This window comes from Harpia harpyja, chromosome 16 (genome assembly GCF_026419915.1).
Source record: "Harpia harpyja isolate bHarHar1 chromosome 16, bHarHar1 primary haplotype, whole genome shotgun sequence".
NCBI lineage: Eukaryota > Metazoa > Chordata > Aves > Accipitriformes > Accipitridae > Harpia > Harpia harpyja.
In genome coordinates this window covers 29,542,201-29,563,920 of record NC_068955.1, presented here as the reverse complement: position 1 = coordinate 29,563,920, position 21,720 = coordinate 29,542,201, and the positions used below count along the sequence as shown (strand labels likewise).

The following is a 21,720-nucleotide window of genomic DNA, read 5'->3' as shown; positions in this document are numbered from 1 at the left end:
CTAGCAGACTTGATGTGGGAAAATGATGAGGAACCAGGAAAGTCAAATCCACTGCTACGGCTTCCTGATGGAGCCCCTAACTGTCAGTCCACAACAATAATAATTTCAGTCTCTTGGCTTTCAGTGTAAACGGATTAACTCAAAAAGATGAATTAACATTGAAGGGTTTGTATTTCAGTGAGAAACCACTCTGTGTGCCTGCACACATGCACAAAAAGAATGAAAGATCAGCAAAAAGAACCAAAGATCATTAAACACAAACAAAACCCAAATCCTGAGTGAGAAGTTTCTCTAACACGACCATGTCTCATCTACAGTCATTCTTAAGTTATTTAAGATGGTGAATGTTGTTTATTCAAGAGAGCATACAGGTGCTTTGTTATGTTTTTGAGTACATTAGGTGCAGATCCAACAATATATCAATACTGTCCATTGTAATTCTGAGACAAAAGGGGTTTTGTAGAGAAAAAGCATCTGTAGAAAGCAAATAGTTAATATGTGCATTATCTGCGTTCCTAGGGCCAACTTTGCTGTAGTGCTTGACCCATCTGGTGCTGGTAGTAGCGTCTTGAAGTAACACACACAAAATAATCGCAGCAAGGTCCTCCTCACCCTCAGGGTCCCTATGCGGCCATAATTTCACAGTGAAAGTGGTCCTGGCAATGCTGGCTGATGATGATCTCATCAGGACTGGGAATAGGTTTTGTTTTGGTTTTTTTCCTAGCTTTTTTTTAAATGAACACATGAAGATTTCAGAATTCCTATGTCTCAGACAGTGGTCTTTTACTGAAAAGACACAGCCCCCGTAGAAGGATGTAAACTGATATTAAATTTACAGAAATACTGTCTTGTTTTTCAAAGCTACCATAGGCCATTATAAGGAGAGACAGATAAAGGAACACCCAAGGCTATGTAGCACTGCATGCTGTGAGCAAAAATCCTGCAGTCATAAGCCTAAGCATACCGTCTGATTGCCGCTAAAAACAAGCGTCTTTTCTTGGAACGAGGGTTAGTTATGGTAGAGGTGGCATAAAAGTGATGGCCTTGAAAATACGTGGTTTTCTTTTAAAGGAAATAGTAAGTATGAGTCGAAGGCATAGTTTCATCCTTTCTCCTCCTTCTTCTCCATCTTTTTTTCCCCTCTCCCCTCTGTCAAATCACTCACAATAGCTTGGTCAACAGTGTTTTCTTGCTTCATTGGTTTTGAAAAGGACTTGCTGTTCCCTGCTGTTAGATTATTTCCAGGAGACTGTCTCAGGTCAATAGTCGTAACATTCTTCGCTCAACTCCCTCCCCTACCCAGACCAAAAAAAAAAAAAAAAAAAAGTTTGGAAGTGCGAAAGGGATGTTTTTATTTACATGATTGATCCACAGTATTTTTGGTATGGAACCTTCCTTTTCTTTACAAGTACGTGGTCTCTGCACGCAATTCCCATAGAGAAATTTCTCCTACAAGGCATAAGCAGTAGCAGCTAGGTTTCAGGTGAAATTACCAAAAAACATAGGGACCTTTTATTGGTATCAATTTCATTGCAGTCTTCAAGAAAAAGATTCCTTGCTCCAAGAAGTGTAGGAGACATTGAATGTAATAGCCAAAATAAACATCATCCAGTTGTGGTTACCTTGGATATTGGTTCTTTAGGTTTTGTTTCTACTCTCCTTCAGGTTTATTTTAACAGTTCATAAAAAGGCAGAAAGAAGTTCACCTGGGGTGTATGTTGCCACCAAACTGATGCCTCTCTTGGCTCATCCGCAGCAGCCTGGCTGGCTCACGCTTGTTCTTGCCTGGTTCATTCAGCAGTTGTGGTAACGACTTTTATATACAAAGGTGTTACTGCAGGCTTCGCAGCTGTGGTTCATCTGCAACTGTTCTTCCCCTGTCTTCTCCTTCCCCTGAAAATATTTTTGGTTAGGAAAATATGTCAGGTTAGGACTGCCAGTATGAAATAAATGTATTAGGTTTGTTTTCCACTCCAGTAAATTTTGGCTAATGTTAGGATGGATTTTAGTTTTCTGTAACTGCTTGAACTGATTAAATTAGCATGGGGGCAGATACTTGCATACAAAGTAAAGACAGTTCCTGTTTACTAAAATGAAAATTTGTGTGGTGTTTAAAAAGGACAGTATGTGATAACTAGCAACTGTTGATAGTTTTACAGTATGCAAAATGGGGAGAGACCGTAGCAAGTTAATTTGACAACAGTAGAAGTGAACAAGACAACTCAGTATTGTGCTAACCTGTCTTGGGAACAAGCACGATTCCTTTATTCCTCATGGGGTTTTTGTAAATCTTATTAACACTCTCTTTGGTGTGCACCAAACACTGCTGTTGTTTGTACGTGCCACTGTAGGGTCACGCAGTTAGCCAGCGGCCAAGCTGCACGCCTCGCTGAGACGCTGAATGCCTCGGCTTGGACTAAGAACCACCTGAATCCTAATCTTAGCCTTATTCTTGCGTTCTTGAGTTTGCTTGGCCAGCTTGGGGCACCCAAGACAACAGAGGAGCTTTTAGTGTCAGTTGTATTTTAGAACTAGTATTTGGATTAGTACTTGGTAGTGTCAGTGTTATGGAAATAATTAAATTATAATAGAACATTAGCTCTCTGAGTAATATGAGCAAAGCCAATCCATGTTCATCAGCTCCCTAAAAGTATAGGCTAACAGTGAAGCCAATCTTAGTAATAAATGAACAGAAGCATGAACTGTGGTGTTAGAGCTCAATTTTGAATGTACACAAGATAAGGTGTTATTTACTGTTTTTAATCTGGAAATCTGATCTTCCCAGTATCTGCATGTTTGGATTTGGGAATTTGGTTTAAACCCTTTTTTAATAACAAATACTACAGGAAAAACATGTTGCACTTTGTCAGAGGAAACATTGACTTCTTGGATATAAGTAGCTTCTGTCAGAAGACAGACAGATTCAGCCATCCTTAGGCTTCCTTACACATTTCTTCTTTCATAGACATTATTCAGTTTAGATGCACAGTTTAAATACTCTAACTTCAGTGCTCTAGGGGAGAGATTTTGAAAGTGAAAAACATAGGTAAGGGAACAGCTTGTCAGAAAGTAAGAATTTAGCACTTACACACTCCAAAGGCGTTTCCACATAATGAGAACAAACAAACTGCAGTTCAGATCTAAAAATCTTCTACCTTTCATGTTTTTCAGCTCTGGATTAAAGAGCCTTCCTGAGCTGATGAGGGTATCTGAGCTCTCTCAGCCTGGGATAAGCAGTATCTTGACCAAAAACTTTGGGTACTGCAAAGTAAAATGCAGTGGTATGTGTACAGCATGTAAAGAACATTGAGAGACTCCTGACAACTTCTATAGAAGTTTGCAAATCTACTGCCTCTGCTTTTCAAAAGGAAAGGACTATATGTATCTTGATGCTGCACATCATTTTAGAGTTTGGATTAGAAAGTAAAATTCTGCTGTTCATCCAGATGCATTAATGGTAACTGAAATAAATGCCACGTCTTAATGGCTAAGCCATAGACAAGATAAGGGCTGTTGCTACTTAGAAAAGATAAAATAACCTTCAAATGAGAGAAGCCTGTGCTGAGAAACTGGAGGTTTAAGCTCTTAATCTGTTAATGATGTGTGTGTGAAGATTTTTGAGATGAAGCCCAGTCTGGGAGCTTGAATTTTGCAGGCCTCTCAAATGTTTCAATGTCTTCTCTGACATGCATGACCCCTTGATGAAATGTATGCTTTTGCCTGCTTATATAGTGCAGGACCAGAGAGATTGTTTTGCTCTTATATTTGTTACCAGTCATTACAACTGTTAGTTCAAGTTTTTACTTGTACTTTGGAGCTGAAAAATTCAGGTTCTGTTGATGATAAACTGTTAGTGCATAAGCACATGCAACTCAGGAGGTTAAAAAAAAATTCATATATTTTTGCTGGGACAGTCCACATTTTAAAGTTGGTAGCACTTTTGCTATTGACTTATGAGAGACATTGTTCATACAAGACAACTAAAGATAAATGTACTAGATAATTGTCTTATCCATATATTGAGCGAATGTCGTAACCGTTAAGCTACGGAGAAGAACTAAGTGTATATGACTCTTTCTGGCCTGACAGCAGACAGTTATTCATACAGAATACAAGAGTTTGGGCTATAAAAGATGAAGTTTCGAGTCTTGCTTCAAGCCAGGAAGAATAGAAATCCTTTGGACATGGATCTTTTGCAACACAGTACTACTTGCTAATCAAGGGTATTTCGCACAATTACAGAGTAGCTGAGGTTGGAAGGCATCTCTGGAGATCACCTAGTTTAACCCCCTGCCCAACCAGGGTCAGCTACAGCAGGTTGTCCAGGATTGTGTCCAGTGATGGAGACTACACAACCTCTCTCAGCAACCTGTTCCAGTGCTTGATCACCCTTAAACTGAAGAAAAAAAAAAAAGACTTAAAAAATATTTAAACAGAACTTCCTGTATTCCACCTTGTGCCCATTTTTTCCTGTCCTTTCACTGGGCATCACTGAGAAGGGTCTTGCTTTGTCTTCTCCCCACATCCCTATGAGAATTCCTACACAGTTTTACCTATTTTAATGCAAACAGATGAGGAAATTGTGTGGGATGCCTGGGTACCTATGATTGCCCAGCTGTTTATTTTTGGAAGGAGACTTGGGACTATTCATTTACTCTCTTTTCTAATACAAGAAATAGAAGGCATCGCCTGGCTCAGGCTATGAGCCACAAATTGCTGAAATTTGAGAGGATACAGTACAGAAATATAACGGTGCTTGGTTTGTTCTTACATCTTTTCACTGACTTTGGTTACTGCTAGGGATAGGATATTGAACAAAACTGATTTTTGGCGTGACTTGGTACATCTGCTTTTACTTTCTAAGACCTTAGAGTAGTTTTAGAGGGACAGATGCAGCTGGCTTTGCTACAATACTGCTATTCCTGGTTAATCTGCATAGTGATGTTGATTTTGGGGTTGGACATTTTTTCAGCTTGCCATACGCTCTGAAGAGGCAGAGATATGTAGCAGCACAAAGCAAAGGGGAGGATGGCCTTTAAATGATGCTCTTCTTTTGAACCAAATGGTTGCTGGCCACAGCGACTCAGGAGCTCTTACAGTCGAACACTTGGAATAGTGCTCTCCTACAGGAAAAAGAATTGCTCCTAGATGTTTATTTTGAAGCTTATCATAATTGTAAATAAAGGCTAATATGCATGTATTATAACTCAGGTCTTGCTTGCTTTTTATAGAGTGTGAAATGAGCTTCCACTTGTAATTGCAGGTTTTCTTGATTGATGTGAAGCTATTTTCTCTGTAAGCAGGTAATTCTCAGTTTCAAGCTCTGTTCAAAGTATGAATAATCAATTACAAAAAAAACAACTTGGAAAAAAAAAATTGAATTGCAAAAAGGCTCATTTCCTAATGCCCCAGGACAGCAAGAACTTCTGAGTTAGGAAATTACATGCCCTTAACACGACTGTTGACTCTTCCATTGAATGAAAGCTGTACATCAAGAGAGATCTCTCATTACATGATTACAGCACATATTCTCCCTGGAAGATACAAGGCACTTTCCCTTTGGATTCCACTTATGAATTCTTACAGCTTGGAGAACTGCAAATATGCTTGAGAGGAAAGTGTGTCTGTGACCAATGGAAACATAACAGGGGAAGAAAAGTTGCAAGACTTCACAGAATACCTGCTCACCTCCTGAAATGCCATGTCCCCATGCATCAAAGGCTTCGCGTGCTTTCTGAAAGATGCTGTTTTTATCATTGCACACGATATTGCATCCTTTGGGATGAATTCTGCTAACTATCAGTAGAATTATTTATATACGAAACTTGTCAGGTTAGCAAAGGCACAGGAATTTGGCTGGTCATTAAAGACGTAAGTGCGTTTTAATGTATTGTATACTGTGCATTTTCCTTGCCTCTATTCCAGTGAGTGCCAAGACTCCTTCCTTCTGCTGTGGCCTCTGTGTTCAGAAATTTTGGATTTGATTCTGAGCAGGAGAGCATTTCTCTAACTCTACTGTCTTGGTTAAGTTATTTCATGCAATCCTGAACGTTGTAATTTGTAAAGCAAATCTGCTTTGATACAAAAGTATTCTGTAAAATCTGTTACCTCTATAGGCTGAAATTAAGTTTAACATGTTCAAAACAAACCCTGTTTTTTGCAATCTGATCTATTCCCTGTTTATTTCTGCTACTACTTTTGTCATTGTATCCAAACTGTCTGTATGTAAGCAGTTGTAAACACTTCTTAACAATTTTTCCAGTACTGTGAATTGCCTTGAAGGCACACAGGATATAAATGAAGAGGAAAATAGCAGATTTTCCATATGGTCTAAGTACTATATGAAATTTTAGGAATGCTATTTCCCATTTATATCCATTCATGCCTTTGAATTTCAATCTTTAAATCATTACCTTTTCTCTCAGGACTGCTGTGAGGCTTAATTTATTAATGTCCATAGAGGGCTTTGAAACCCTTAGATGAAAGAGATTACAGAAGTGCAAAATATTAATATTAAAGCAAAAACGTGAACCCACAACATCTGTCCTTCTCCCCCTTAGCTCACCTATTCACAAAGATCTTTGTAATCATATAAACTTACCTTAGAATCGAGACAAATACTTTTTCCTTTGATGTACAGATAACATGAGGTTGTAAATGCCCATTTTTTAAAGAATCTTCTTCATATTAACGAAGTTAATGTAAAAACTTCTTAGCAATGTTTTTAATCTTCTATTCACAGTCTCTGTGCTTCCCCAATTAAAATGTGGTCCTGGTTAAATCCAGCTGAATCTTGTAGGACTGCATCAGCGTTGAAAGATTCATACTGCTCTCTCCATAGGCTTATATTGGGAAAACAGAAGTTCCTCTATAGGGTATATGTAACTTCAGATTGTAAAATAACTGGCATAACACAATCTTTTCAAAATGCGTCATTTGTTTTCTAGATGGGAACCATCTTCTCTGTCCTAATGCCTGCATTAGTTTCAGTAAAGCAGATTCTCTATTTTCATAGGATGATAGGATAATTCAGGTTAGAATGACCTCGGAAGATCTCTCGTCCAACCTCCTGCTCAAAGCAAGGTCAGCTATGAGATCAGACTAGGTTTCTCAGGGCTTTATCCAGTCAGAGAATATCTTAGCCTACCAGCTTCTACCTGGAACTACTACATCATCCATGAACCCAGCTGCTTCTGTTTCCATTACAATCTAAAACCTATAGAAGCCTTTAGTAATATTACTGAGATTAATACCCCCAAATCCAACACCCCAGAATAACCTTCACAAAACTGATGCAGGTGTTACTATTGGGACACAAGGAGGGTTTTTCTTCCCCTATCTTAACAATTTATCTCTGTAGCCACAAGATTGTCCATGGACCTTCCCAGTAACTTCTTTTTCCCTGCAAAGAAAATCAGACAGAGGGTAAGAACTGTTAATGAGCCTGCGGGAGGTAAGCCAACAGCCTTTTTGAAACATTGGAGTACTGCATATTTAAGGACAGAGTTAAAGGAAACAAGGGCTGCCATCTCAGCTGCTTGGTTTGGATATTGAAAGTCCCCCTCTCCTGGCCTGCTAAGATAAGAAATTCCCTCTCTGCTGTAGCCACTACTTAAAATCTGTAGAAAGTTGCTTTTCTCAGGCATTTATGATTGCCCTCTTAATCCATACTGGGCATCCCATATGATCTTTCACTGTCTCCAAGAGGAAAGGCTCAGTTTCCTGTCTTCTGAGTCAGTGTGAAAAGACTGACCTTCTGCAGAAGGTTTCAGTTTTCCCTCCAGTGCTGGTCTTACGGCTCCCAGCTGGGTAATGCTTTTGTGTTATTGCAATCTTTACTGACAAATAGGATTGAGAACTCGTTATCAGTGGGGAAAAATCCCCACCAAACCTGTATTCAAAGCTCAGTTATAACATTCATGATGTTCAGATTGTCCAAGACAGAGCAGCTAGTTGTGTTTTTAAGAAGAAACCATTGTAGTGTCTCTTGTCGTTCCACTGGAGTTCATATGAACCCTTCTGACAAGAGCTGATTTATTTCAGAATTAGTCCTTTCTGGGGCTGCTGTGCTACTGTCCTGCTCTTCCAGTTCAGCCATTTAAAGTCAGTAGAAAACTCTAGTGACCTCTTTATTTGCAGACAGAGCAGATATCTACAAGCCAATTGTGGAGAGTAGCTAGTTTGAATCTATATTTAAATACTCAAACAAGCATATGTTTATTCAGGTTTCTCTTTAAAGTTTAGGCTCTGAAAGTTTCTCCTGTATTACATATGCATGTGTTGATATAATCTGGAATTTTGAGTTGATTGTAATACTGCTACTAGATATTAGAGTTGTTTTACCACCACTTCTTCCTCAAAGGAGAATTAATCATTGACTTAACTAGAATGCTAATACGAATGATTGTGGTGTTATGCATATGTTGATTTATTTAATTTTTTCAGCCTTCTAGGTCCCTTTTGAAAACAAGCTTAGCCAACCAAACTTAACAAGCTTTTACTTGAGTGTGTATAAATGTTAAGTAAACAAAATATTTTTGCTGCTTATGCTTGCAGTATTCAGCTTCATTAAACATGTTTATATGCAGTCTATAACCTCCTACAGTATACATGACTAACTTGTAAGACAGATTCCACTCAGATAAAAGAAGACATGGAAAATGTCTTTTGGAGAACTCGCCTGAATATAGATCTCCCGAGATACTCTCAAGGTGTCCTGTTCAAGCAAAACAAAGATCTCAAATCTTGAAAATTGTGAGGTGTGTAACAGGTCAGGTTGGCTTCTCTTAGATGGGCTTTCCACCAAATAACACATACAACCATTTTGCATTGTGAAGTCGTCCATGGTTAACGGTGTCCCTATGGCCAAGTAGGAAACCTCTGGTTACAGCACAGCAGTTGCAGGCTGAGGCGAGCATGGTGTGCGGGTTAGTACGTCCCACTTCCTTTGGCAGCCTGAGAACGGGTTTGTTTCCAATTAGGCAGCCAGGCTTCAGAAGCCACGGAGACACTAACAGCAGAGAGAATTTTAAGAATGCCACCACATCTGGCAGATGTTCGGGGAAGACAAACAACTGAGGTCTGCTCTTAGCCTCACCTGCCAAAGCAAGGATTAAACAAGCGTGATCAAATTGCTTCTTCCTAAGAGGCCTTAGGCCTTCCTAAGCCAATACCAAGATTTTAATGCCATGATGCAAAGTAAGTACTTGATAGCGACGGAATCATAGTGTAGCTAGATGTCACTTACTAAAAAATTCTGATATCCTGAGAGAACATACATACTGGTTGAAGGACAGACCGGGTTGCTTCGGCAGTATGGGAGTACTGGTAAAATCTCGGGGCAATGGCTCACTGCAATCCTAACTGACCCTTGCAAAGGTTTTTTCTTGTAATGACGAGTAACCATGGCAGATGCTGGCTGTCCATGGATCCAAGACATGGATGAAGTTAGCTACTTTGAGGAGATGCGTATTCTAACCATGGAAATACAGAGTGACAACTCTGAGGACGAAAGAGATGCTAGCTAACAATAACAATAGTTGACAGAGGGTTGTCTTAGAATATTTACACTGTAAATATAAGGCACTGTGAAGAAATTCTTAGTTCAGGTAAACTGCAGTAGAGACACGGTTTTGTGACATTTTAGTCCACCTAAGCAGCTGTCCTTATGAGCCACGAGTGAGGAATCTATGTATTTCTTACCAAAGAGGTAGGGGTACCCACCTTTTAACAAGTACAGGGTGGACATAATTCTTAGACAACAGCTGTCCCTTTTCTTTTAAAACTGTCATTTAAATTTAGCATTTGAACTTTCTTTTTAGTCTAATGGTTTTCAGATCACAGGAGAGGTAAATGGGTGAAGCAGCTTCTGAGATATTATATACCTGTCTCGTTCCACTGATCAAATAAGCAGTTGATTTCATTTTCCAAACCTAAATTTTATTTAAAGAAGTATTTAATATTTAAAAAAAACCTAGTCCGCCACCTGCCAAAGAATACAACAAAGAATGACAGCATCTGGCTGTCCTAGAGTAAACCTATTAGCTATCTCAAGAGTTAAACTTTCAAAGATTATATTGGATTTCATAGAGGTAAAATAAGAGTCTCAAGATGCATTCTATCCCCAAAAGCAACAACTTTTCTTAATGTACATGCATTACACAATAAAATCTTAAAAATGCAAAATAAGACATTTTTAAGAATTCATTGCCTTAAGTCAGAACTTATATGAACATGCAATTTGATTAGCTATAGCCAAAAGCTAAAAGGCACATAACAGAGCCTAAAAAATTAATGAAAGCTTTGCTATTTTAGTTTAACATCCCCGTTTTTCTGCTCTCTAAACACTCCTACCATTGCAGCCATCAGTTTCGTAACAGAATGTTTTACCAGACCCTGCAGCAGACACACAGACAAATGAACTCAAGATTGTCTTGAAAGGTCTATGAAAACACCTCAGGAAATGTTGACTCTTACAGTCTAAGGATCAAAGCTGAATTATCTTACGTTAAAGGATTTAAATTCTTTAGATGATGAATTGCTGTTTATGAATGTTTTGTTTTCTAATTACGAAACTTATTTTTCACTTACTGCAAAATCTAGTTCTCTAAGAATATGAGTAACACTCAGTATTTTTAGGCATCTTTTACTGTTTTACAACTGAACTTTGTGACATTTTGTAGTGTCAGAAAAATGGCACTTGCAAAGGACGCCTCCTATTTTCAAATGCTTATGGCAAAGAGTGTGATTATGGCATCACGGCTTTCACAGCATTTAAGTAGCCTTGTATTGCAGTGGTAATTAAAACGCATTGGGCCAGATCCTGCTGTCCTGGCTGAGATCACAGCTCCAAAGCATGTTTGGTATTAGTGTGCACTTAATCATTGTGGACCTGGTATCTCGAAGTTCCAGCCAAGATCAAGGGCTCGTTTTGTTAGAATTTCTATGGAATATGTGGTAAAAGGCAATCTTTGATTTAACACATTTACAATGCATGGCTGGCATTTAGATTTTATCCTGTGGGAACCTCATGTGCTTCCACAGTACCCGGTGTGGGCTTAGATGACAGCAAGCTGACAGATTCAGGAGTCCCGAGTCCCAGGCTGGCACTCCTACCCCACCATCATTTTACTTCTGTGAACATACTAAATGGCTTTTTCATAGGAATAGTATGGGGATTTGAATGACATTATCCCTAGACTAAAGGTGTGCATTTAAAGTGTTTTGTTACTGATTTTTATAGGACAAGGACCGTTACCTGTTCTGTAACGACTCTTAAAATAAGAGAATTATTACTGTGTTCATGTCTGATGAATTAATCAAATTGCTCCCGGTTTCGGTTCTCATCACTGAGATGAGAACTTGGGCTTTGATCATTATCTTTTTAGAGTCCAAGCCGGTAACTTAACACATGATTACTTTTACCTATCTAACAGGCTGGAACACATTAAAAGGATAAGAACCAACAAGAAGGGGAATAGCTTGTGGTTAAGATGCTGATGTTAGTTGGGAGACCAGATTTTGGCACATTCCTCTCATCAGCTCTATGCCACAGCTTTCTGTTTCTGAAAGAGAAATTAAAATGTTGAGTTTTTTTTCTCTTGGCTTTTGTCTGTCTAGATTGTAAGCATTGGCAAGGGTACATAAGTGCAACGCCTTGTTCGTTAGTGCTTCTTGCTACAACCATAACATTTAATCAATAAAAATATGCCTTATGCTTATTCGATTCATAATGTGCTGAATGTCTGACTAATGTGAGCCAGTGAGGAACATGTATTTACAGATGACCTTTAACTGGAAAGAGTAGAAGATCACCGTCCTTGCCTTTCAGTTGGGGAGTATGAAACCAGTAATGCAAATTTTCACTCTCTCGGCATGCAAATTAACAAAAGAGGTGGCAGTACACCTGTCTTCTCAAAGCTCAAAGCATCACACATGCACAGGAAAAAAATAAAAAAGGTTACACGTCTGTAGTTCTCTACAGTCAAGCATTCTTTCAAAGGGAAAATCCATCACTTTGAAGAATTTACAGAAGAAAACCTCCACAGCAACCAAAGCTGCAGGCAAGCAAGTGAAAGGCAAAATGCAACTGCTGAGAAAAATAAATAAGGGCCTTTATAGCAGTCCCATTGAATTGAAATTTTCCTTTATCACAGACTAGGCTATTATAATCTTCTTTTCTACCCCTAGCCACATATTTTAAAAGAAGATTTTCTAAATATAAAAATGTTACAATAGAAGCAGAGTTTCTTACTAATGTATTATAAACCATCTCTTCCTGTACTAAAACGCCACCTGAATTTGCCAAAGAACAGATTTGGCTTAATTTCTCATTCCTGTTGTCTGCGTGTGAAACATCGATTAGATATGAAAAACAGCAGTTGAGTTACGGAGTGACAGAAATGTCATTTTCTGCAGGAGCTGGCATTCAGCAAGTGCACCAAATGCTTGCAAAGGCCTTTGAGCACAGGTGAGACCAAGTGTCGCGGCTAAGCCTTCTGCAACCCACGCTGTCCTTCAAGGTCCCAAGAGCCACAGCAGCCGAGGCGTTCATGGCATCTTGTTCTTCCAGGTAAGTTTAAACAAAACCTCAGGCAACCTAAGTTCATAGACTTCTTTTTACACAGGCCACATACTTTAACATTTAAATTAAATAAATGGTCTAAATTAGATGTTAATTTTATTTTTCTGGTGTTCCATGTCAGCAGATGTCCTCAATACTGGGCTGAAAGCTGTAGCTCTGCTGAATCAACAACCTTGAGGAGAAAGCTAAAAGCAAGGTAAGACTGTAGTCATAATTTTATCTGGGGGGAAACTGAATTTTCTTTCCCCAAGAACGAGGTGCCACAGAAGGAGTCACGTATAGGACTCGCTAAAGTTCAGACAGAAAATGAGGAAAATGCCTTGAAATCCTGGGCTGGTACCGGGATGGGAAGGGTAAAGGCTGATGCTGCTCCCGGATATATCCTCTCGAGTACCAGGTACCATTTCTCTTCACGCTGACCTCTCTCAAAAGGTGCTAGGCAGTAGCCATCCTGGATTTCTTGGCCTGTAGACAGAGCAGGCAGTGAGGCCTGACCAGCTGATTGCCTTCAGAAATCCACAATCCCTCGACACTACCTACTCCTGTGGCCTCCAGCCAGCCTTGACTTTGACGGGAATATTCTGCTCTAAACACCGTGTGTTACAGCACCGCCTCTCGCTATAAAAAGTGTGTTTCACTTTGAGGCTAAGCCTTTCAATGTAAACCCCACATATTTGGCATCTGTGATGATACTTGGTGGTTTTCTTTTTCTTCCCCACAGACGTTGTGTGGGTCAAGCAGGGCTAGCTCAGATATAGGGTGACCAAGAGAATACGTTGCTACTTTTGAGGTCTGCTGGGGCCCAGGCGCCTACTACTAGCACGGCTACCGGCACAGGCCGGTAAGTCGCGTCGGACCGGAGCTGGCTTCTGCCGAGCCGTCCGGAGCGCAGCCACGCTTCCATTTCCAGAACCGGAGGGTGCGGAGCTGCCGAAGCGGCTCTGCGAGGAGTCAACTTCGATCCAGGCTGCCTTACTAGCGCTGGCGTGTTAAAGCTTGCGAGGCTGCAGCGCAGGCTGGCTCCGCTCCAACGAAATCCAGCATCTGCACTAACGAGAGGCCGATACCACGTTGATAGTGGTTTTTTGGAAGACGTACCTAAGCGAGATGCGTTTGGTACCAACGATATATTGCATTAATAGTGCTGTATGAGCAACCCTGCCTTGTGGGCACCTCTGGAGCGGCATCCCCCGGACCCGTGCGCCCGTTTCCCGTCACCGCTCCCGCAGCGATGCTTCCTACGTCCCAAGGCACACGGTTTGGGGGGGTGAGGGGATAGGCTACGTGACAGCCCTGACCAAAAACCTACCCGTATTCCTCTGCTGGCGATTTTATGGCTTCGGAGGGTTTCCTGGGGCGGGTAACGCCAGACAGCCAAAGGGCGCCGGTGCCTGCTGCTTCTCACCCCGCCTCGGCGGGCAGACCGGGCCGCAGCCCAGCGCCTGGCCTAGCCGGGGCCGCCGCGCACCGTCCCGCCTCAGGCAGGTGGCCGGGGGCCGCCCGCCGCCATCTTCCGCCGCGGGGCTGTGAGGGGAGAGGGGCGGGGCGGGGCCGGGCGGGGCGGGGCCACCGGGGAGCGGCCGGGTCCTCCCACCGCCCCTCAACACCCCGCTCCCGCCTGGAAAGTGGCTCTTCATTGACTTCGCCGGCCGCGGTCGTTTCCCCCCCCCCCCCGCCGTCTCCCATTGGTCTACCGGACCCACGTGGGCTCGGCGGGCGCCCTTGTGGTTGGCCGGCGAGGGCGGTGTTAGTGAGAAGGGAGGGGGCGAGGCGAGGGGGCGGGAGGAGGTTGCCCCGGTAACGGGAGAGTGAGTAGTGGCGGCGGCGGCGGCAGCGCGGAGCGGCGGAGCTGGAGCTGGAGCCGGAGCCGGGCGTGCAAGGGCGGCCCCTCGCCCAGCCCCGGGCGCATGGGCCGCCGGCCCGCGGGAGGAGGAGGAGCAGCAGCAGTGCCCAGCCTGCCCGTCACCGCCGCAGCAGCAGCAGCAGCAGGTACCGGCGGGAACCTGCCGCCGCGCTGGGGAGCCCGCCCGGCTCTCGGGAGGGATGCGAAAGTTTGTCCCGGCGGGTCGCTCCGGCGGCGGGAGTAAACCGCGGCCACCGGGGGCGGGCGAGGCCCCGCGGTCTTGCCGGCGGTGAGGAACCGGCAGCTTGAGCCGTGCCCCGCCGGGTTGGCGAGGAGGAGGAGGAGGATGGGGGGGGGGGGTGGTGGTGGTGGTGGTCTGCCCGGCGGGGCTGCGCCCCATCCGCCCCGCGGCTCGGCGGGGCCGCCGCCCGCCCGCCTCGCCGTGCTGAGGCGGGAGCGGCTCCTCAGCGCTCTCCCGCCGGTCGCTGAGGGGCGAGGGGAGGTGTGTGTGGGGGGGTGTGTGCGTGTGTGCGGGGGGGTGGCGGGGCCGCAACTTGGGGGTGTGTGTGGGGGTGTGGGGTGTGCGTGGGGACTGCGTGTGTGTGGGGTGTGCGGGGCCGTGGGTCGCCATCCAGCCCCTCTCCCTCGGCGGAGGGCCCGGCGGGTTTGGGCGGGAGCCTCCCCGTGCTGCGAGCCTGCGGTTTGCCACAGGGTGGGTGTTGCTGCTTGCTGGTCTTTAATATTAATTTTTTTTTTTTTTTTGATTGTCTGCTGGGGTAGGGGGGTGGTCGCCCCTCCCGGGGAGCCCACGCCAGCCGCAGGTGGTGGAGGTGTCCCCGCAGGGGTTTTGTCTTTCACCTCGGGCTTTTTAGAGGCTGGGGAAACTTACTGCTGTGCTTTTATTTTCCGTGAAAAAAAAACCCAAACAACAAAACCCAACCAAACAAACCAAACAAAAAAACCAAACCAAACAAACCCCTTCAAAAAACTTGTGGAGGAAGACCCGCGAGTATATTTTGGTTTACTTGTTTGTTCTGAAACACAGTCAATCGCGGGAATGAAAAATTTCCAGTGCTGTGAGATTGCGCTTTTTTTTTTCTTTAGGAGAAAAAAAAGGGCAAAGTTGTATTGATCTGCTTTGCTTTTAATGAAAGAATAGCGACCAGGAGGCATTGTTGGGGATCTGGTTACCGAGCGAGATATTTCTGAATGACGTTTTGTGCAGGTGTGGATCCTTCTGGGGCCGCGCGTGAGGATGGACCCTGGAAGGACACATCCCGTTACAGCCCTTGAGGCTTTAAATCTAAGAATATTAATTCATCTGAGGTTCACTGAAATCGCTTATGTGCTTAAGCCATGGTCAGGTTTAGGCTCTGAGCTCTTAAAGCTGTTTCCTCATGGAGTTTTTTTAGTATGTAGCCCAACGGGGTCCGGAGCCTGACTGGGGCCTCTGGATATTGCAGTAATAGGAGAATGAGATAAGAGAGGGTTTTGGTCAATTGGCATTTTGTTGGTTTTAGCGTGTCTGATGGCTATGTGGTGATTTCCCCAGCAAATCTTACTTTTTTTTCTTCTTAAAGTTTCTATTTTGTTTTGAATGCCAATTTACTGTTAAGAAATCCATCTCCGCAATTAGGTAATGCGCAGAGATAAAAAGTGAATAAATAAGAATAAACTGAATCTAGATACGTAAAATGTTTTGTTTGGTGTCTGATTTGAATTAAACGGTTCTTCGAGCTTCAGGATAATTTTTTTTCTTGCTCATATAATTTTTTTTTTTATATGAAGCTTAATGTAGCTAACTCATGCAGTGACACTAAATATCCAGTAATGCATGCTCTAAGGTTACACGCGTATACTAAGTGCTATATACAAATAGAAATTTGCATGTTTCCTCAAGAGAGTCTGTCTGGCTCCACGATGGTTAAAGCCATAACATTTAATGCACAGGAACTTCCAGAGAGTTTGCACTTTTTCTTCTTTCTTAATTTTTTTTTCTGGTTCAGGGGACCTCTCATGCAGAGAGATGTTGTCCTTAGTTGCACTGGTTATGTCATGCTATTCCAGCATGGCATTACACGATGTGACTGATGCAGTCTCATGTGTCACATCACAGTGAAATCACTGGAGGGAAAAAGTTTTCGTCGGTGGGACTTAAGGATATTTATATAAGTTGGGGTTGGTTTTTTGTGTGATATTTGTTGCTAAGGTCAAAGGCCTTTTACTGCCTTCAAGCTACCTGTGTGATTTCCGTGGATATCGGCAGGTGTAAAACCACAGATCAGGAGGAGATTGTGGTTCAAAATAGAATTTGAAACCTCTTGTTTATCTATAAAATGGGTTAGAGGTGTTTTTGGATTACTTCTAAGTGGCAAAGCATAGCAGCATCACTGCAATCAGTCGTGTTCTTTCCCGTACTCAGCAGAAGAAAAAGAACTGGATTAATGACCTATTCCTTCATGGTGAGGAGCATTTGAAGTGATAGGCAAAAGCAGTATTTCTGCCTGTTGCCTTGTGACTTTTTGCCTTGGAATAACAAGGTACCTCAGCACATAGAACAAACCTGTTCATGCATTTGACCAAGAATCTACCTTATATCTAACTTGGATATTTGACTCAGTTATTCAGTTCAGGTAGTGCTGAAGCTTTGTAGAAAAATGCGAGTGGGTTACAGATATCCAGTTTCTACTATGTGTACGGAAAAATCTGGTTTTTGTGCTACTCATCCTTTAGTGATGGGAGAATGTCTGATTGTTAGGATGATTTTATTATTTTCTTTGTTTACATAGGACACTTAGCTTTGGATTATTTTGGTGCTTGTCTCATGACCAGAGCTTGTATCAACAACATACAGCTTAAGTATGTGGTCTTATACCATGCTCAGCTAAGGTTGCTAAAATTTAGCCTTTTTAGATATGGAATCCAGCTTAATAAATGTGCTTTTTCTGGTGCCTGCATATTGAAGCCTGCTGGCATTGATCACACTGTACAAATTAACTCGGGAAATTATTTATCTATGTTGTAGTAAACTTGTGCTTCTCAGTACAAAAAGAACAGTATTATAAGGTGGTTGAGTTGCTAACCTGTGATTTCAGGTGCCACTTTCTTTCCCAAGTAATACTATAACCTGTCCATTCATGTATTCTTGTGCCCAGGATTTTGAGAGGTGGCACACAATAACCTTATAAACTGTGGAAAAAGTTCCCTGGGTAAGAGACCGCAGAATAATAATGAATTTGGCTTTATATCCTGAACTTCAGTCCTGGGAGACTGAGTTTTGAGTTGATCCTTGCAGGCTTTAGTCGGCATGGCAGTAGGCTCAACTCTGATGTACAATGCTGTCATTCTGGGGTGTTTTTATGCAAAAGCCCCAAAGGTAAAGTAATATGTTAAATAGGCATCAAAACATTTTGAGAGGCTTGGGTGAAGACTGTAGTATGTGCAAAATATCTAATTATTGTATCGGTTCTGACTTGCGACTCCTGGTGGTGGGCGAAGACTATCAGTTGCTATGTTTTCTTTCAAGCTGGTAAAACCTGCTTTTTTTCCCCCTCCTTTTAGGTATTTGTTTGAATACATAGAAGAAGATGACAAGCGTGCATGGATGATTTTACGTAATTAACACCTGCTAGATTTGCAAAAGGCAATTATCGCTGTGAAGTGTTTACATTGATTTATGGGAGGAAGGTGGCCCAAGAGAGGGATGCTGATAATATCAACACAGTGGATTAAATGCACATTTACACCTTTATTGACATATAAATTATCGGTGCCAGGAATGCACTGAAAAGGCTACTGATGGAGCAATAATGTGGCACAAACTACTGGGTTTGGATTCAGCTCTGTCATCCTTCTGTAAGGCACGTAAATGGAAACCTTCATCTGAGCTAAAATAGGATATAGAGGCTCACAGAATGGCTGCTTGTTAAGATAATGAGCAGTGATGGCAAACAAGAATTTAGAAGGATGATAAAAAACATGGACGAGGTTTGAAGGAATTCTCTTGCCTTTTTTTATTATTTTTAGATTTTTGTTGTTCATACTATGGATTTTTAGGGAAAGCTTAAAGAGGCCGGAAGAGTCTTTGTAGCTGGGAAATGGAACCTGGCTCTGAATCCAGCCAACATCAGAAAAGAAAGCCTGTGACACATGGACTGGAAGATCAAAAAAGGGTAAGTGACAAAAGGCGGAAGCACTTTCTGCTTAAATTGCTGAGTGAGATACAAGAGGCAGAAGAGCTCCTTATAACTCTTTTATCAATTGCAGTTGCTGCTCGCCAGGCTTAGCCAGCTGTAGATCTCTTCTCCTGATAATATATTTTAAAAAAATGTTTGTGTCTCTCTTCGGGCTTGTTCCAATGTATGGAGCAAAGAGCTGAGGGAAGGGGAAGTTGTAGTATGAGTGAAAGAAGGGAAAAAAAGCCAGAATTTTGCATAGTTGTTGATGAAGAGACTTGCAGTGTAAATGAAGTATGCTGACTCTTACTGAGTCCAGTCGGATTATTGATTTGTTGTAACTTTAACTTTTTTGTTGATTCCATTAGAGAGGTTAAAAAATTGTGTTCTTGGGATTTGGTGATTAAATTTGTGGAAAATGTTGTTGTACACTTGTCAATATCCTCATTGTCCTGATGGTAACACTTGCGTTTTGCTGTAGTTTCCAGATGTGTCTTTGACTTGAAACAAAACAAAATGCACAGTGCAATGTGCTTAGTGTCAGGCCTTATTTTGGCAGACCTTACTTTGTACAAGTGCTTTGTGGAAGGTCTGTGTGTCAAGGTAGTATTGTATTATTTAATACTAATGGACTGGCGCATTAAGTTGACCTAAACGAAGTTGCTGTCTCAGGCAAAATGTGGCTTGTGAACAATTGGGACTTCAGAGTTGTTTTCTTGGCACCAGTCAAGCAAACTGTAAAACTTGACATGTTTCTAGTGTATAAATCATTTATATTGTTTTCCACACAGATTTGATGGGTGATAGAAAACACTGTGTGTTCAGCTTTGTGTGGAGAGCTCCTTTTTCTTGTAGCTTTTACATATGATTTTTATTTCAGTTGAAAAGCGAGTTGGGGGGAAAAAAAATTGACCGTCGGCTATTATTTTGCTGTTCAACAGTGCTGTCTAATTTTGGAGAGAGGGAGGTTTGTGTCACAATTTCATCAAGTCTGCTGAAGAATAAAAGTGGTTTTCCTGTCACCCCATTAGAAATCTAAGCAGCCTGGAAAACTTTCAGAAATTGGATAAAATGCAGCTGTTTCCTTAGAGAGAAATGACATTTAGGGAACGTTTATTTGGGGAACAAAATAGAAGTCCTAAATGTGTTTTAATTGCACTGAGCATGATCTATTAACTGATAAAAGCTGCCAAGGTCCTACTTTTTTCAAGGAAGCATTTTGGGACCGAAGTAAATCAATAAGGGTTGAAACAAAATCCTTCTATTGACTTAATTTCTGGAGGCTGCTAGTACACTTTTTTTCTCCTTAAGTATACAGTGTTATACTGCATATAGGGTATGATGGGAAAAATGTTTGGGACCTGTGACACAGAAGTATACTATAATTGTTCTGATGCACCAAAATTAACATGCAATTATGTCTGTGTCTCCTTGCTGATAGGTATAGAAGCCTACATCTCCCATCTGCTCCTGGCTCTGGGTATTTGGTGCACATGTAGTATGGGGCCTCTGAATGTATAATATAACCCCAAGTGAGGCTCAGTGGCAGCTGGGATAACATCAATTGGTCATGCTTTGCTGACATTCATTTTAACTTGAACTCTAGCCGTCATGGAGATTATTAAATTTATAATGATATATGTAAGATCCATTTTAATGACTCTGCATGCTTGGGTGATCTCTCTCACTTCTGTTTGCAAAACAAGTCTTAATAGAGTATTACATTTCATTTCCTATAGAATTTTCCAGGGAAAGGCTACTGATGAGAGCTTTGCTTAGTTTTAATGTGTACTGGGAAAAATCAGTTTGGAATAAAAATGTTGGTGCAACTCAGTTGTTATTGTGGAGTTGAATAGTAAAATAAACTTTGGTGTTCTTAAGCTTAAAATTCTGAGGTTTCTGTTTGGGAAGAGTGGGTGTGTGATCAAGGGCCATTAAAATAAATCATCAGTAGACACTTTTTTTAGTGGAAATGAGGCTTGTGCTGGAAGAAATAAGACCAAGCTCATTTTAAATCGGGCAAGTGCATTCTCCTTTTTATAACAATATATTTTATGGACATAAAGTCAACCCTTGTTCAGTGTTTTTGAAGCGGTAAGAAATCAGTGTGTATATGTACACCAATCAATGATGCATCTGGTATGTCTTCCCAAGTAAAATACAGAAAGCTAGGTTTGCATTTGTGGTGTAGAAATAAAGCTTAATTTGCCTTTTTTTTTTTTTTTGGCAAGTGTATTTCTAGGTATCTACTTAGTAGATATATTGATTAAAGCAAGACAAGATTTAGTATTTGTGCTTATTTTTTTAGAGGTATGGGGTTTTGCTTTTTGTGTGTTGGCTGATCTTCAAGAACTAGAAACTGGGCTGCGTCTGACATTGCTGAAATCAGTAGAAGCAGGCTTTTTTCACTCACCACTGTGTTAGCTTTCCAGGCTGAGTTTGAGGACTCTAGTATTAATGTTTGGGATAGCATCCCATCTATCTGCATAACTTATGTTGGCTCTAGTGGGAATTACATAGCCAAATTCCGTGCAACTTGTAATATACAAGGGAAAAATTTGATCGGGTTTAACAACCGTGTAAGTGGACCATCTGAAGGTAGTAGGATTACTAACGTGAATACTAATGTGAATAAAGTGAGCAGGCTTTATGCCAATATATGACCTTGGCAACAAAGTCTTTAAATACAAGAGTGATACAGGTGATGCTACAGACTTGTCAAGTTTGTGTGTAGGTTATTGTTTTGATACCACAAATGGATGATTGCTCACGACCAGTAAATTCACAGATCTTTTTCTTGAAGAGGAGACTTGAGGAAATTACTGTAAAGCAGGTAAAAACTGCTGCTAAAATAATCTAGTTGGGTACATTTCAATCATCCTGTGTCATGAAAAATTTAGTACTGCCCTGTGTTCTGATTAAATCCATTTTCTGCTGATGAGTAAAATGGAATAGTTCTTCAGTTGATTTCTATCCTTCATTCCCACTCTTCCTGATTTCTCATTCAGATCGGTAGCTGTAAGTTAGTGTGACATGGTAAAGAAATGTGTATGTGTAATAGTGACAGAAGTGTCTTCTGCTCTGCCTGAATGAACCCTCTTGGATTGAACAATGATTAA

General features: G+C 41.7%; 1 protein-coding gene and 1 long non-coding RNA gene across 5 annotated transcripts in view; one reads left to right on the top strand and one right to left on the bottom strand.

Moving 5' to 3' along the window:
- Nucleotides 1-1,335: 1,335 nt before the first annotated feature.
- On the bottom strand, nucleotides 1,336-14,224 carry LOC128152804 (uncharacterized). 3 transcript variants are annotated; one of them, XR_008238764.1, is made up of 4 exons: nucleotides 13,893-14,224; nucleotides 6,602-7,402; nucleotides 6,414-6,474; nucleotides 1,336-4,396 (listed from the first exon to the last, which is right to left on the bottom strand). It is a non-coding gene; the product is annotated as an uncharacterized LOC128152804 (long non-coding RNA). The 3 variants fall into 3 exon arrangements; XR_008238762.1 differs by having other exon boundaries at nucleotides 6,414-7,402; XR_008238763.1 differs by lacking the exon at nucleotides 6,414-6,474.
- Nucleotides 14,225-17,997: 3,773 nt separating this feature from the next.
- The window catches only part of NAV2 (neuron navigator 2), a 427,333-nt gene continuing 423,610 nt past the window's right edge, over nucleotides 17,998-21,720 (top strand). For both annotated transcript variants that reach the window (XM_052811153.1, XM_052811152.1), the window contains exon 1: nucleotides 17,998-18,598. In XM_052811153.1, the coding sequence (XP_052667113.1) occupies nucleotides 18,524-18,598 (75 nt within the window). In that variant the 5' untranslated portion in view covers nucleotides 17,998-18,523. The remainder of the gene's footprint in view (nucleotides 18,599-21,720) is intronic.